We start from the raw sequence: 18,610 nt of genomic DNA on the forward strand, positions 1-18,610 counted from the left end.
CTGTATTTTTAAAGGATTGGAAGGAAAGGAGAAGGGGAAAGAAAGGAAGCAGAGAGAGTTAGAGGGAATCTGATTTAGCTGGGTCAGGGTCAGGGATTTGGTCTTTTTTTTTTAATGCTTCACAGATGACTCTAAATCAGCACTGACCAATGTAAATATAATACAAGCCACAGATGTAATTAAAATTTTCTAGTGACTTTTTTTTAAAGTAAAAAGAAAATGGTGAAAAAGCTAATATTAGTATCTTATTTAACTGAAAATATCTACAATATAATTTCAATAGTAATACAAAAAATATTAATAAGATATTCTACATTTTTTATACTATCTTCGAAATCCAGTGTATGTTTTATCTTTACTGTATATCTCGATTTGGATTAGCCAGATTTCAAGTATTTAATAGCCATATATGGTTAGTGGCTGCCATGTGAAACAGCACTGCTTTGAAGCATCCAGTGACCAAGGATACATTTTTTAAGAAATTAGGTTTTCAGTTAAGCATCAGTGCAGAAGAGTCATTTTACTTGATATCTCCATTCTGAAAAAAAAGCTAAATTTGTTAATATCTTAAGAAATACGAAAGTCTCTAGCTTCAGAATAAAGAATAAAGTATATGGTTTCAGGTTCCAAAACAAGACTTCTATATATTAGATATGCTACCACCTATATAATCTCACCATGAGTGTTACTATTCAATGGTACTATATCATACAGTTGCTCATCTGCTTTTGCTCATTTGTTTTTAAGCTTGGTTTAACTTTTATTTGAAAAACTGAGGTACATGACAAAGTTTAATCATCATAAGCTTTAAAGAATGCATTTCTCTTCATTGATATTTAAGTAGTCCTATGGACATGTTTACAGAACTTACAGGTGTCAGCTCAGCCTGTTCTTCTGTGAAGTCAATATGACGCTTGGCCTGCTTGCTGGGACATCTCAGAGAAATAGCATGCTGTGAAAATGCAGGAAGGAAGAAAATGATAGGTAAAGGAGGTGGAAAAGGGCAGTTCTCATTATCATGCAGGAAGAGAAAAGATCATTGAAATGAATAGTTGAAACAAAATGATAATGAAAAGTTGCATGCACCTTTCATTATAGTATGCAAAAATAAAAAAGGTAAGAATCAGATGACCTTAATCCTTGATAATTTAAGGATAGCCTCTCTCTGCTTCTGGACAGTAGTAGCGCTTTATGGGAGAACCATGCAGAAAAATGTCCATTACCAGTTCCTGTTTCTGAACGTTAACTGGGCTCTGACTGCTGTTTGACAGTACTCTACCTTTTTCTCTCACTCCCTAAGTCATTCCCTCTAAGCTTGTTCCAAGTCGTTTCCAAGTTCTTCAAGCTTCTAATTTCACTCTTCCACCTCTTCCTATGACTTCACTTCCTTCCATTACTAAGTAAATCACATTTATCTATCATGAGGATCTTCATCACCAAAATGTATCCTATAACTATACCCAATTCTCATCTTTCTCTCCAGTTCTATATAAGCATATATGCTTTTTTCTCCATCCAAAGCTAAGCACATCCTAGATCCTACTCATTCCCCTTCTAATATCTCAAACTCTACTTAACTAGTCTAGCTTATTGGTGGTGGGAAGGACAGAAAGATAATCAATTCTTTGAGGGTACTCTCCTCTTTTCAAACTATCATTTTCTCCTTTTCACTATCAAATTCCCTCAGTTCAGCTATACTGTACTTTCTCCACTTATCCCTTAATTCCCTACAATCTAGCATACATCTTTCTTCTCCAAAATCTTTATCCTTTGAGTTGTTAGTGCGTTCTGTAACTCATTCTCAAAATCATCAATGACCTTTTAATCAAGGTTTTCTGTCTTTCCTATCATAGTACGAACCTCACTGTTCTGAAATTGCTTGTTTGGCTGTCTATTAACATCCCTCTCCTTATATGATAATTTATAACCTCATTAGGACACTGTGTATTATGTGTACAGTTTTATCCCTTACAGCCCAGTGCAGTGCCTGGGCACTCAACTATTTATGGAACATATGAATAACTATTTTTTCTTGGCCTTCATGCCACATGCTTGTCCAGATCAAGACTGTTTTGCATTCCGTCCTCTACATTTTCTCATTACATTTTCTAAAGGTCATAATAAATGCAATTAACTCTCATATAGTTCAGGAAAAATGCATGTATAAAAGGAACGATAAAGTAAATGTGGCAAAATGTTAAAAATTAGTGAATCTAAGTAATAGTTCTTTGTACTATTCTTTCAAGATTTTTTACTGACATTTCAAAATAAAGTTTTTAAAAATCTATTCTCTCCAGATTCTCACACAAGCTCCCATATTTCTAAATGTTTATTGGCTAATTTTTTCAAAAAAATCTAAATCTAACATGTTCAAAAAGAGATGACTATGTACCATGTTAATTTTACAATATGATGGAATATTAGTTATTAAAATTCAACATAGCCTTATCAAAAATTAATATATGTACGCAGTGACAAAAACAATAGAAAATTACATATACAAACAAAGATTAAATGTTATTACATTAATAAAGATGAAGAGATTATGGAATGATATAGTTTGTTTAATGTCAATTAGGATGTATTTCCACAAAATATTTAAATACTTTCCTACAAAAAAAAGTATCTCCCCCAAATCTAATTTTTACCTACTCTTCATCACTACTTTAAATCTAAAAGCTATGCTCAAATCACATAATAAAAATGAAAATTGAGAATCAATTCTCCACATAAGTTTTCCTCTAAACATTCTCATTTCCAAAAACTTTCGTTTGTTATAAAGCTATCAAAATCTCCATCGACCTCTTAAAAACTCCACAAATCTCTATAAAGTTAGTTATGGATCACTACTTTTTAAAGCAGAATCTATAACATCTTAAAACGAAGTACCATTTATGAGTCAGAATCTTGGGCAGAGTGGTGGTAGTGGTATATAGAAAAGCATTGATCTGATCACAAGAGCCAAACCATAAATCAAGATGGCTGTGCACCAAAATGGCTTTGTACCAAAGTCATGGTTACAAAATAAAATACTTCCGTTTATTGCTAATGCTTTAAATTACAACTAAAAAAAGAAATTGAGATTTCTTTGAACATACGACAGTGGTTCCATAAAGCAGATTCACATTCATCTTTTATTGACATGTGTATATGCTTTTCACAAATATTAAAAACAAGCATAGCATGATGATTAGGAATGCAGACTCTGAGGCTGGAATGCTTCGGTTGTAGCCCTCGCTCAGCCATTTACTGGTAATGCGAATCTAGGCTTATTATTTAACCTGTTTCCTCGTGTGTAAAATGCAGTAATAATAGCATTCATCTCCAAAGGTTGTTAGGATTAGAATTATATTAGAATTAGAATTCAGCCCTCATCTAAATTTTATTTAAGCCTCAATTCATTTAGATTACAGCTAGAATTGTTAAATTTGAACAATACATTCAGGAATATACTAAACTGCCACAAGATGGAGATGTTACCACATAAATCTTTTTGCCTTTTTTCTCCAGCCCATGTAGTTCTGTCTCTCCGCCTGGATCTGAGAGCACTGGCCAGTCTAGCCTTGTCATGATTCTCCTTCAATTCTGTGATGAAGCAGCATGGTGGTACAGTATGAGCTCTACGATCAGACTGTCTAGGTTCAAGTCCTTGGAAAAATTAGTCACTCTCTGCCTTAGTTCCTTCCATTGTAAAATAGAGGTAATGAAGTCTATTCAATAGCACTGTTCAGTTTCAGTATATTACCTATGACATGTAATATATTGAAGCACAATGCCTAACACAGAATCAGCACTCAACGTAGTTGCTGCAATTGTTTTCTATTTCTCCCTTCTTTGCTTTATTCCTCTCTTTTTACTGGCCATTATACAGCCAGCATATACTTGAATGCGTTTAAAATTATTTTTTATATTTTATAGTTCCTGTTAATTTTAAAAGGATGGATATATTTCTATTCTTGTCCAAAAAGAGGTCTTTACCAGCCCTCCACAACACAACATAAAACAGAAAAGAAAAACAAAACAGATCTAAAACCAAATAAAGATGCTTTTTTACCTCTTCAGAGAAGAAGAATTGCATGGACTTCTAAGAAATACACAAAATAAGAATTGAAATATACGCCAGAGTTAATTGCAGTAATAATATGTTTGAAAAGTGTTTGGCTTTCGCCAAATCTACAGCTCTTCTTTCATCTAATACCTATTCCTTCCGCCATTAACTTCACTAGGCTAGGCCAGTGACATCTGTAATTAAACACCAAGTTGGTACATGTGAATAAATTTCTGTGAGATGTAGCAACATGGTCATTAGAATTTTAAGAGAAATGTAGCTGCAATAATTGAGAAATTAATAACCCCAATTTTTTAGATATGTAGGCCTCAAAGGTTTCAAAAGCCCTGTGCTTCTCACCCAATTAATACTACTCCAGAACAAAAGGTTGTTTGCTAAGAATAATTCAATGGACTTCAATGCCAGTGGGGTTTTCTTTCCAATACCTCAAAATTTCCAATACTTCTTTTCTTTCCAATACCTCAAAATTTCTGCACACATTAATTCTTGAAATAGTTTTGAAACATGAAGGAAGTGGAGAGGAATTGCACTGAAGCTATGATATGTTGTTGCATTGTCACAAGTTAGTAACAGTATATCCATGAAAGATTTCATTTAATAAAAAATTCCTATACATATGAGGAAAACATTCAAAATTACAACATTCAAAAGTTTTAGAAGCTGAGATAGTGAGAAGTATTTTCCTATCATAATATTTATAATCAAGTATTCCTAAGATTCAGCAAAACCTTTCAAATCTGCCATAAACTACAGTAAAAGCTTTTAAAAGCATTTTCATTTTAAAAATACATTTTCATGAATAAAATTCCAAATTCAGAGGAATCATTAAAGTTTAAATCCCAACAGAAAATAAATATAAAAGCGTATTTTAAAATTAACCTTATTAGTAAATCCCATTTCATATAAAACTTATAATATCCAAATGTCATTTAAACTTGCAAACTGCTGAATTATTGAAAAGTATTGTTTTATCAGTTAATGTGAATAAAAATTCCACAGGCTGCAACATTTATTTCACATTGGTTAAGATATAAAAGGTCCCTTATTAGAATTTATTTCAAGTACAATGAGTTCTGATTCTAAAAACTTAGCAAATGAACATTACTGATGGGTTTCATAAGAATATTGAAATTTTCTATAATTCACTTTTATGTTTATCCATGCAAAATATTTTTAATGCTAAAACATTCTTTAACATTCTGGAATAATTTTTAACAATCAGCTTCACTTTATTTTAAGATATTGATAAAATCTGGGAGGCAAATGTGTAGTTTTGCATTCAAATAGATTCCTCAGTTATTTGACCTACTTAATCTCTTCCTTGGAATAATGTCCCTACCAAAGCGACAGTGGAAGGCTTAAATGAGATAACATATATGAAGTGTCTGGGAGCACAGAATTTCAGTAAGAGTCAAGAAAGAGAACTCAGAGAAAAAAGACATATTCTTTCTGATGTGAAATTGTACTGTGCCTATCCCTGTTGGTTTTCAGAGAGCACAGAGGCAGAAAGATAAGCCACGATATTATTTTATTTTTAGATGGACAGTTTGATTGTCCTTGCCCCCAAGATGAAAAATGGAACCAATATCAAAATTATTTTTCTAACTGGTATTTATGTCACTAAACTTTAGCTGAAAGTAATTATTCTGTCCTTGGCTTCTTTAGGTATAATTTCTGCCTCTAAAGAATCTAGTTGTATAAAACAAGTTTCACTTTGCAGAGTTTTCACATGTTCACTTGTGGCATTCCATCTACCATTTTGAAAGAAAATAACTGCTGATAAGACGAGATGGATTGAATACATGCATATATTTGTTCATTCAAATATCTGAGTGCTTATGAATCAAATAATGTTCTAGGTGCTAAGGATACATCAGGAATCAAAAGAAAAATTTTTTAAGTCCCTTTCCTCACAGAGCTTATATTCAAGTGGGAGGAGATAGATGAGCAGAATTAAAAAAGTAAATTATACAGTATGTTAAATGGTGATAAAATAAAGAGAAATATCAAGAAGAAAAGAGAGATAAAAAGTAACCACAAGGCAGAAGAGGAGGAGTTCAATTTCCAAATAGGGTGATCAAAGAAGGCCTCACTGAGAAAGTGATATTTGAGTAAATCCTTGAAGGCAGTGAGGGGGTCTATTGTGGGGAAAGGCGTTCAGGCAAGGGACAAGTGAAAAGGCTCTGTGATAAACTCTGACTTCTGGCAAAGAACAACTAGGAGGCAATATGGCTGACAGAGTAAAGGAGGGAGGGTAGAAAGAAAAACAGGGGCAGACGTAATGGGAAAGCAGATTCCTTAAGGCCATGTAGGCCACTGTAGGGATTTTGACAGATATAAAGCCTTTAGGTTTGAAAAGAAGAACAAGAACCGACTTGCATTTCAATAGGACCATTCTGGGTGTTGTGTGGATGACAGGCTTAAGGGTAAGGTGAACACAAGAAGAGCAGTGGGAGGCTACTGCAAAAATCTACATCAAGATGTTCTTGGCTCTGTAGCAGTTGAGGGGGTGAGAATTCTGAATATATTCTGAAGAGAAAGGCAACAGAATCTGCCTCTGGATTGTGGGGGCAGTGGGGGTGGGGGACGGGTGGGGTGGATAAAAAGAAAAAGAAATAAAGATGTGAAAGATTTTACTTGATAAACTGGAAGGATGGAATAGCCATTAACTGAAATGGAGAAGACTGTAGGAGGAGTAAGTTTGAGAGAAAAAAAAAATCAGAGCTTCAGTTATACACCATTTAAATTTGAACTGCCTATTATACACCCAAATAGAGATAGATGCTGATTAGAGGTAAGGTGTATAAGCCTAGAGTTCAGGGGGCATGCTGGCTGAAAATCCTGTATTTCATTAAATCTAAGATGATTTAATGCTGGTACTTGTTTGATCTTTATCAGAAACTGTCAGCAGAACATAGTGTAATTGCCACTTTGCTGACGGTGAGTGATAGATGCCAACTGATATTAGAACATGGTTTCTCAACCTTGGCACCACTTCGGGTCAGATAATTCCTCACTGTGGGGTCTGTCCTGTACATTCTAGGAGTTTAGCAGCACCTCTGGCCTCTGCCCACTACATGCAGTAGCAAGTACCCCTCTATCACTGACAACCAAATATGTCTCCAGACATTGCTGAATGTTCCCTGGGAGACAAAAACAGCTCCCAGTTGAGGACCATTTTAGAGAGATGAAAATGTGTGTGTGTGTGTGTGTGTGTGTGTGTGTGTGTGTTGGGGATTATGTCTTAAGTAAATAGAGATATTAAGATTTGGGAGCTGACGCTGCATAAGATCACAAAAGGAGCAGCTATAGATAGAAAGGTAATCTGAGGCCTGTACCTTAGACATTCCAAGTTTAGAGATTGTAGACATGAGAGGAGACTGTGAATGGCCAATGAGGTAGCTCCACCCCTTCCCCCAAAGCCACTAAAACAAAGACTAAAATGAACAGTTTTGTTGTCTGGTTTGTCTTTTTTTTTAAAAAGACAAACTCATAAGATACAGCAAAATTTTGGAAGCTAGAAAGCATATGGCTGAGTGGTAACCAACTGAGCAGGCCCAAGAAAAGCTGAATGCTAAGCCAGCACTGGAGAAAAGCAGAGGAACACTCCAATTTACTCTATATAATCCCAAAAGGCTCCAGAAGTGGCAGAAGTGAAGGTGGGCCTAAAAGCAGGAAGATTGGTTGAAAGCATATTTAAGAACAGAGTTAATGCCCAGATTCCTTCCTTTATTTGCCCACCAGCAATGGTCTCAGGTTCAGATTGATATTCACTCATCGGACCCAAAAGACCATAGCTTGACACTAGGTTTACTTAGTTCTATATAGAAAGACAAAGATAGCATGATAGCATGAGACATGCTATCTTCAAAAGATATCTATTCAGCCCACCAGGAGTCTTTTTTGAGCCAAACATTTTAAGAGAAAGAGAACATTTGGGGTAAGTACAAAAATCACCCTGGCTTAGAAAAACTTTCTGCTCCACAGGAACCAGAAGTACAGTATAACAACCAATGAGTGTAGGTTCCAAGGCCTCTCAAGAGATGCGTTCATATTCACTTACAAGAATTACACACTACACACCAGGAAGTCATGCTCTGTGTCTTTTCATGGGCTTCTAAAGTTCACTCACCATCTTCCTGGTCCATATGCACTTACCAATTTGGGGTCAATTTACAATAAATATTATTACCTGAAAACATTCAATATTTATTAAGTTTCTAGGAAATGAATTCCAGCGGGGAAAAACCTAAGGTCATTTCCCATGAAGAAAAAGGGCTCAGACTTGCTATTAACTCTGTACTTATAGCAGTGATTCTAAACCGGGGCAATTTTGCCTTACAGGGAACATGTAGCAATGTCTGCAGATATTTCTAGTTGTCACAAGTGGAGGGGGGTGTGTATACTACTGGCACCTAGGGGGTAGATGACAGGGATGCTACTAAACATCCTATAATACACAGGATAGCTCCCCACAACAAAGAATTATCTAGCCCTAAATGTCAATAAGCTGATGGTTGAGAAACCCTGACCCAGAAGGATTAAATGGAAGATCACATACTGAACACTGAGGACCATCCCACATCTCAAGCCTTCTTTCCCAAATGGGCTGCTAAAGCACTGGCAGCCAGGCATATGTCTTCTAGGCAGGTGATTGGAAGAACAGTCTTTGGGAAAGTTCACCCAAATGAGAGAAAAGACCTAAGAATGATCTTAGAGTAAAGATTCCAAAAGACAGAAAAGAATTTTAAAAAGATGAAATTAACAGAACAGTAATTTTGTTTGAAACAATAGATTTAATCAACTGGGGGCAAGTTTGGACTTGAAATAGTGATAAACATATGAAATACATACATACATATATATTTTAAATCTAAAGAAAATTATTAATTCCAGGAAAAGCAAACTGTAACAAAAGTATGTAGAGTTTAACAGTAAACTGCAAGTATATAGTCATGATAGTATAAATACTGAACAGTAGTAACCCAGCCAAAACATATTGGGAGGATGGGGGAATAGGAGGGGAAGAGTGAGGGTAGCTGTCTAAGAGCACTTTCTCCTAATCTCCCAGAGTGAGAAGTTGGTAGACAACAGATACAACTGAAAAAAAAAGAAAATGAAAGAATGGTGATATAAGTATAGATTTAATGATATGAGGGTAAATACCCTAAGAATCAGCTAAAAGGGCAGAAAGTGCTTACCTCTGGGAGAATACGGCATGTGTATGGCAGACTTTTCTGTAACAAGTCTCATAGAACAATCTGACCCTTTAAACTCCATGCGTGCAAAGTTGAAATATATATTTTTTTATTGTATTTGAGTGTAGGGACAATTTGACATATGGGTTTGGGATCTAAAACTTCCTCAGTATTCTTCATTTGAATCAAAACAGACTATATCCAGAAAAAAGTATATAGAAACATTTCCAGTTAAACCATTTTCTACCCACCTGGGCAAGGCAAAAGAACAGGCTGCACAGAGAAGACCTTAACTCCTTTCCTTGTTTATTTCTGGTTTACTCACCAAACCTTATATTAAAGTTTTACATTAAGCATAATACCCACTGAACACTGGTAACGTTACCCATGGATACCACTAGATACTATGTGAAGTATTAGCTGAGAGGACTTTTCACTTTTTACTTTCTCGCTCTTTTGTTTGAACTTTCATAACAAGTATATTTAAGAGATGAAAATACACACACACAGATCCTCGATAATTAGTTCATAACCTGGTCTCATGCATCTTGACCCAACTAAAAATAATCTGACTGGAAGGAAGGAATATCAACATACAAAACACAGAAAAAACAAAAAAGTATATCCCTAATAAAATACTGCTCATATCCCAATAAGTAAATCTAAAAGACATAAATGGCACATATTAAGTAGCTGGTGCTAAATGTAATCCCAAGGCATAAAGCAGAAATCGGTTTTTAAGTTCTCTATGGAATATATACCACTTTGATAAGTTTAATTTTAAATAAATGTTTATTCTTTAGACTGATTATAATTTGCTTTCTTTAAAGCAATAAAACTCAAGTTTATCTCCAAACCATTATGATTCATGCTTCCTTTGAGTTCCACAGTACCTAAAACAAAGCTAAGTAAATGGGTAAGTACCAAGAGTTACTGACAAATTAATTTAATAAATTAAATCAATGGGGGGAAAATCAATAATGTCAAGTAATAGGTATGAGTTTTAAATTTCTATGCAATTCCTTAAATAATGTTTTACAAGATTTTACCTTTCGATTATTCAGAAATAGATTATTTTACTCTGCATTAAAGGGCATCATATCGTTGATTTTCCTTTTTCTTGTTACTCTATAACAAAACTGCCTTCTCCTTGATGGGAAAAAACTCAATAAAAAACTCATCTTCAAGAAACTCAGCTTTCGCTAAACCTATTTTATAGCAAATCCATTTGTTACCCTCACCTGATCACATCCAGAAAAACTGGATCTTTTAAAAATCTGTTCATGTTCATCACTTTCAATTCTCTGAACCTCCATACAAGGAAGGTAGACCATGTACTATTAGCTCCATCTTACTAATGAGAAATTGATTTTCACAGAGGTTGAATAATTCATTTAGGTCCTACAAGTAGTGAATGTCAAAGAAAACACTTGGAACCAAGTTTTCTGATTCCAAGCCCAATAGCTCTTTCCTCTACACCATGCCAACTCTTTGATAATAAAATGGAGTAAACCCTGAAAACTAGAATCTTGGAGTACTACAAGGGAAATATGAGTCTTTTTCTTAAGTTGTTGTTTTATAATAAACATAAATTAAGCAACTGTTAGCTTAATAGCTATAACTGCAAAATGTTATCAAATATAAACCACATTTCAAGATTTTTAGTCATGTGAAATAACTAACATTAGTTCAAAGACTTTAAATAGTCACAAGAATAAAAAAGAAGAAACTGAATCTCTTCATAATCATCTTTGTGACATTGCCATATCTGGTAATATATTCCTTTTGTTGTCTGATTTTAAGCTTAGCTCAGAGGTATGCTAGACAAATTTTAAATGTAGAAGAAATAAGTTATTTAAAACTACATTTTAAAAATATCATTTCCTATTCTAATAACTAAAATACCAGGGAAAAAAGTTCCATCTACTTACCTCAGTAATTGGCTGCCCCTGATGTGTCAAGTCCAGTTCTTGAGGGCGTGTTACTTTATCAATATCCAAAGAGTCCATGCTGGAGGCTGCGGAAGTGATGCTGGAACGAGAGGAGTTACTAATAGAGCGTACTTCAGCATCACTCACTGTGCCCGCTGATGCCGTTCTTCTGTGCTGATTAGTTCCTAAAGGCTTAGTATCTTCTTCTTGTATAGATTGCTGAGCAGCCTCATCCATGCTTAAGGAAGCCTGTTCTAACTGTGCAGTGATGTCATCCAAGGAGTAGTTAGCATGTGATGGTTTAGTTATCCTATTGGACGAAGAAGACAATCCTTTCATGGTGCCATGTTTTGATGTTTGTCGGCTAGGAGGTAATTTCTGAGTGGCTTTTGTTTCTGTGATTTGACGCTTACTATTTCCTGCACCGATACTGCTGAGCTCCCGCTCTATCGAGCAAAGATCGGCCATTAGAGCATCTAGATCCACAGTTTCTCCCTGATTCAGAGCTTCTGCAATAAACAACATATGTAATGTTTCCAGAACACACTGAATTAGAAATAAATACATTCTATTATAAATCAGTTTCTGAACATAGGGGAAGAAGCAAAAAAATTCATCCTATTGAGCCTAAAGCCTCTCAAATTCAGTATTTCTAACAGTTTTTGGTTTGTTTTACATTCTAAGAAAAATACTTAGAAGCAAATAGTCTATCTTTTAAGATTTATAGTAATTAGAGAAGAATTATGAGTTAAAAGGTAAAAGTAATGCAAAAATCGTTCCATGGTTTTAACCACATCTCCTATGTAACTTTTTACCAGAAGCTCTAAGTTGTTAATATGGTAGAGATGTTACCTAAAGAGTTGAAGGCATAAAGAGAAATATAAGACCTGAAAATTTACAGACTGGAATGTCAAATCCAAATACTATAAAGTTGACTAGGTAGAAGACATTAAATAAAGGCCAGAGGCGCTGATTTAAAAATTACTAAGAAGTAACTTCACTGGACTTTATTCCAGTAAAAATACAACAGTGAAATTAAGTTTGCTGTAGGGTTCCATCTGAGTATATTCTCTGTCAATTATTAATAACCCAACTCGAAAACTATTTTAGTTACATTCCAGTTTGATTTTTTTTGGTGATCATTTGAATTAGTAATAAAATGCACAAATCAAGATATATAAGAACTCAGTCAAGTCATGCAAATTGTTTTTATGTTGAGCTATCTGGAATTGTAGCTGCATTGTTTCCACATTATATAACTTAGTATACTATTTTATATTTTATTTCCAATTACATCTTACCATTCAAGTTGTATATGGAGAAGCGATAAGAGAAATTGGCCATGTTTGTTTCCTGGCGAAGAGGAGATCTTTTCACTGGTTCCATAGGCTTGTCAGAATCCAAACTCTTTAAAAAGGAAAGTTTAATAAGTCATATAAAATTCAGGCAAGAAATATGTAAAAAGATAGTCTGTTTTATGATTAAGTAAACTGTTATACAATAGGTAATGAGAACAAAGTTCTAAGTAATAGTCTTAAGGAAAGGTATACTTGGTTTTCATATTAATTTGGTTAAAGTTTTTTAAAGTTTTAGATATATGCTTACTTAAGGCACTTGAGATTGTCATAGTTCAGAGTAAATATCTTTCCAAATACATCCAGTATAATGACTAAGTTCATTTTACATAAATTCACTATAAAATAAACTAGGGCATATAAAATAGGATACAGGCATGGAAAGATGAATAGGAAGGAACAATGCAGATAATTGTTATCTCTTTCCTCAAAATAATTTGTTTTTGGTCCAGCACAGCGTCATTCTTGGCATGAAGTACCCTGAAGATAAGGCACAACTCTGGACTCAAAATTAGTGAGACCCAAGAGCAGTTACAACTCTAAACAGTAACGGAATAGCCCTGTTCTTTTCAAGCTCTATGAGCACACAGTGTAACCCAGCTATACTGCCTGTGCTAAGTCTAGAATTACAGTGCGCTTCAAGGTATGGTGTCTTGTAAGTTACCTCATCGCCTTTTTCAATGAGGCTTTTTTCTAACCTTTCTATAATAAGGAAAATAAGATGTCTATGAAAGAGAAATCCAGGGAAGGGTAGTAGTTATTTCACATCTATTTAAATAAATTTGTAAGTATTAGGATTAGTCTTTTAAAATTTTAATTTATCTATACTTATTAAATAGATTTCAAATAAAAAAGAATGCTGCATAGCAGAATCATGGAATTGGTTTAGAATGTGATCTTCTTTGTTCATTTATCTCAAGATAAAACTAATCCATTCAGTGTCCATCCAGTTTTTAAAACTATCATGTAAAGGAGATATGCCACCATTCAGTGTCTTATTTCAAAATTTCACACAACATCCAAGAAATTCTCCTTTAACCTCAAACCTAATTCTCTGGCTACAATTTAAGCCCTAAGCCTCCTTCTCTCAGGGGAAATGAAGAATGATAGGCAGGTAATGTTTTCTTTAAAAGCGATCTTCTTTGTTCATTTATCTCAAGATAAAAGTAATCTATTTACTAGTTCAAATAAACAGATACTTATTATAATTACCTGCTGTGTCCATGGTGCTGGGATAACAAGAGAAAGAGCAAAAAATATTCCTTGATGCCAAGAAACTGCTAATCTAGTGGAGAGTCATCCCTAAATCCATAACACTGCATTTATCAGATTATCTTTAATGACCTAAGTGATGGAGTAAAGCCCAAGATAAAAAAATTGAATAAAACTTTTATTCATATTAACTTTTAACATATTAAAAGTAATCTATTTACCAGTTCAAATAAACAGATACTTATTATAATTACCTGCTGTGTCCATGGTGCTGGGATAACAAGAGAAAGAGCAAAAAATATTCCTTGATGCCAAGAAACTGCTAATCTAGTAGGGTGGTTTTTAACCTTTTTTGGGGGGAGGTGGTGAGGAGAATTTAATAAAAGCTATGTGCCTTTCAGAAAAATGCAAATACACACAAAATTTTACAAATGGTTTCAGAAGACTCATCGACCATTTAAAACTTAAACCCGATTTAATATATTAAATTGAAAAATCCCATTGTAAGTGTAATATAGGTGTACAGTTGACACTAGAATAATAAACAAAAAACTTGAGGTTTTAGCCACTAAGTAAAATATTTTTTGAAAATTTCTGGTGTTAAAAAGCAACTTGTTAGCAGTGAGCCACATTACATAATGTCTTTTTTTTTTTTTAATCTTTCTCTCTGAAGACAGATATATATAACAATAAGAACAGTCACAGCATTAGTTTAGGAGCCAGCTTTTTTTGGTGACTGGCTCTTCACACTTATATGTCAGTGAATTTAAAATATAAGAATAAAAGGTATCAAACCAGTAGAAATGCCATCTGCAGTGGAGTAGCATGGAGTACTATTCCACCTAGAACAACTGGAGTGATATCTACTTGTCTTTTCTCTTTTTGGCCCTCTTCCCAAGTATGGACATTAAAGCCAAAGAGTCAAGGAAACCCCACACTCACATACTTTCCTTCCCGTATTATCATTTTCTATTTCCACTATCTGGTTTCCTCTTTCCTTTTTCTCCTCAGCACAGAACTGCATAGCCTAGTCATCATCTCTATGCCAAAATCACCTTTTTGAAAAAATTAAGAATTAAACTGAAATCGTTTCACAACTACAGATATAAGACCTTTCTCACAACAAATAATGTTATTTCTGATTGAAGATGAAAGAATGATTCTTATGAAATCTTAGAAGAACTAAAAGCATTCTCCTCAAAATTCAGCATTAACGGATTATGGTCACAAACATGTTTGTTTTTTCAAAATGATCTAGCAAGAATTACATGAATAGTTTATCAGTTTCAATTCCAGACTACTATAGAAAGAGAACAAATTAGTACTTTAAGTTTCCACCTTACCACCTATTTTTCTACTAGCTAAGGAATCTCGTTAAGCAATTTTCACAAAAGTTCTTCCCAGAAATATTAAAGGATAAATGAAAATAAGTTTTGTTCTAATGTTCTCACTGCTATAAAGTTGTTTTAATAAACAATTACAGAAAATATCTGCATGTGAGGATATTTGCTGTGAGGATATTATGAGGTGAAATGTATTCATATTCATAATATAAATGTATTCATATTATGAAATAGGATTTACTAAAATTTAGACTTCAAAATTTTAGGCTTTAAAACTTTTTAGCCAGCAATCTCAATATATGAAACAGATTTTAAGCAATCTCCATACTCTGTCACAAGTATTTTTTTTAAAGACTTCTTAAAATAACCAGAGATGATAATATATTTATTGTTCTAGGGTTACAATTCACTTTCCCTGTATAGCAGTCTCTAAAAATGTAACCTATATCCATATCCTTATGACTACAGAGTAAACTTTTAGCAGTGATGACATAACAGTGATGACTTAAAATCCTCCACCAGTTTTTCAAGCACTATTTCTAACCTGAGTGAGTTTGTCTAGCTCCCCCAACCAGGCTCCAAACATTTTGTCCAGGTCTTGATCTTCCTTGTCACTGTCTTCTTCAGCACCATGGTCAATTTCTTCATCTGATAGCTGCTCCATCTGAAACAGACATTTGTGTAGAATAAATAGTTATAGGTTATAACTGAAAAATTATGCAGTATATGTTCTGATATATATTGCAGCTCTCCAGAGTCAAATCTTCAAAACTAGAGATTATATTATAAAAGGACATTAAAAGTCAGAGGAGACAGGAATAACAAATGAGTAGAAATGAGCAACTAAATCTCAAATTTTTAGAAAATTGTGGAAGAATGAACTGTGTCAGTTTATAACTGGAATCACAAGTAGCAATGATTTCTGAATTGCAGAACACTCCCATTAATTAGAAGATATTACAATAGAACAGTTCTCTCCACTAATAGATTCTAAAGCACCCCAAACATGACAGTAACACAATTTCAGAAGACTTTAATGCAGCGTTATTATTTATTCTTAAAAAGTCTGTTTAGATACAAATAAGTATCTTGAAAAAACTTAGTCCAACAAGCATTTCAGAGAAAAGACAAAACAAAAATTTTAACCTAGTTTAGTCTGTTGAATTAGTTCCTCCTTCTATCCTATTTTTACTCTACCCCATCTTTCTTTTACCTTACTTCCCCATTAGTTCCTACAAAATCTAAGGAACTAGAATGGAAATAAAAATATTTAAAAAACTAGAACTGAAAACTTTAAATTTGTATATAAAATTTCCTATATGTGGCAACTTTTCAAGTATAAGTCCCTTGAACAAAAAGATATTTTCCTTCTTCCCGTTAATAAAATAATGTGATATCTGACATGGAACTTGCATATTATATTGTGAAGGGAGAAAAAGATTACACAAAACAAAGATCAATGACTGACCAGATACTTAAAAGTCCTTAAAGTAAGATTAATCTGATTTAAAAAAATTTTAATACTAAAAGTTCTGAGAAATCTTCAGTAAAGCTTAGCTTTCCTTAAAACAACATATTCCAAATTTATTTGACCACAAATCCTTTTCCTTCAACTTGGAGTAATACCTATTAATTTTCCCAGTGACACAATGAACATCATCATTGTATATTTCATACTCTTGAATCACATTTCTGAACACAAATTTTGTTCCAGTGGATCTAGGCAAAATTTGGAGTAAAACTTGTCAGTTGGTTTAAACAATTCCTCAAAGATGAAAGATATCCTTAATCTCGAATAAGAATTTGTAGGCATCTCACACCTACAAAGCAGCAATCAAAATTACCTCTGTGATTCTTACTTGTGGTTATGAGATACGTAAAGAATCTAATTAGTTGATGAGATATCATTAAGTTAAAATTTAAACCTTATTTTACTATATGAAAATTTGCAGAAAGGGTCAAATGTTGCAAAATCAAACTGAATTTAGTACTAACAATGTTGAAAATTAGACTATATCTCATTTAATCTCTGAAAGGAAATAATTTTCTTAAGCTTAATAACTATCAAGGATCACAGCTTATCAATAAGTCTAACAGAAACTGATAATTTTAATTTCTTAATTTCATCACTCTAAGCATGTATAAATTAGGGCATTCTGCCTTGACAAATGGAAAATGGAATTAACTAATTTTCCAATCCATAAAGGTGGCTCTTAAAAGAGATTTGATTTTTATAATTCACTTGTGTTAATACTATTTCTAAGATTTTTATTCATTACTGAATTTACAAATCAATCTCAATTGATATCATTCTTCATTAAGTTATCTACCAATGAAAAACATAAAATATTAGTGCAAAGAAAAACCTCATTTGATCAGGTGACTTGCTCAATAATAGCTGGTAGTTTGAGAACATCTAGGAGTAGTAATACCCAGTCTTCATGAGAGCCAACAAGCAACAGAACCAGGAACATAATCGTCAACTTCCTCTTCCTCCCTAATCTTCAAAACTAAAAACATTGGAATAACCCAGAAGCTAAAATAGTCTGGGAGGAATTGTGCTTTGAAATAATGATACTTATTCTGCCACTATCCCTGCTGAGCATACACTGTAATTGCCCATAAGGAATATGCTATACTGGAAAAAAAAAAAAAAAGGAATATAATTTTCCAGAGCAAACACAAAATAGTTAAAAATGAATGAGTATTTTAAGTTATCATAGAGCCAACTAGAACTACAGACTCCGTATCAAAGTCTGGTATGTTTTGTGAGTTTCTTATTATTCAAACCCAATTAATTATTTGGATATTAAGAATCTCTTTAAACATTTTCATTAATACTTTTGTTTTTATCTATACTACTACAAACTCAGGTAAAATATCAGTAGGGAACAATGACGGTCATAAAATAAATGGAAATTTTGAAGCAACTATTCAACTTTTACTTTTTATGTACCTTGCCAATTTTATCCTTTCTTGAATTCCTGTTACCACATGGATTATTTTATAAAAATCAACTTAAGACATTTATTCAGACTTTTCCAATAAAAATTTAGGTTCTACAACACTGTTTTTTATTATTAAGTTTATTGGGGTAACACTGGTTAATATAATTATATAATTTTCAGGTGTACATTATAATTTGACATCTATATATTCCATTGTGTGATTACCACCCAAAGTCCAGTTTCCTTCAGCTACCATATATTTTATTTTATCCCCTTTATCCACTTCATCTTCACGCTACACCCTTATATTTGACCCTTTTTACCCCATCTAACTACCCCCTCTTCCCCCACTCCCTACCTTCTGGTAACCACTAGTCCATTATCCATGTCCATGAGTCTCTGTTTGTCCTGTTCATTTGTTGCTTTTAGGTTTATATCCCACATATAAGTGATACCATGTGATTTTCAACTTCTTCTGTCTGGCTTATTTCACTTAGCAAGATTATCTCAAGGTCCATCCATGTTGTCGCAACAGCAGTATTTCATCTCTTCTT

The 18,610-nt window shown here is 33.6% G+C and overlaps 1 protein-coding gene across 1 annotated transcript in view; it reads right to left on the bottom strand.

Moving 5' to 3' along the window:
• LOC102881152 (ras-associated and pleckstrin homology domains-containing protein 1) overlaps positions 1-18,610 on the bottom strand; it is a 67,422-nt gene that overhangs the window by 25,181 nt on the left and 23,631 nt on the right. Inside the window, exons 2-5 of the mRNA XM_025039459.1 lie at positions 15,653-15,772; positions 12,500-12,605; positions 11,199-11,707; positions 872-952 (exon numbers count right to left, since the gene is read on the bottom strand). Coding sequence (XP_024895227.1) covers positions 872-952; positions 11,199-11,707; positions 12,500-12,605; positions 15,653-15,772 — 816 coding nt within the window. The remainder of the gene's footprint in view (positions 1-871; positions 953-11,198; positions 11,708-12,499; positions 12,606-15,652; positions 15,773-18,610) is intronic.

This window comes from Pteropus alecto, unplaced genomic scaffold, assembly GCF_000325575.1.
Source record: "Pteropus alecto unplaced genomic scaffold, ASM32557v1 scaffold3, whole genome shotgun sequence".
In the NCBI taxonomy this organism is placed as follows: Eukaryota; Metazoa; Chordata; class Mammalia; order Chiroptera; family Pteropodidae; genus Pteropus; species Pteropus alecto.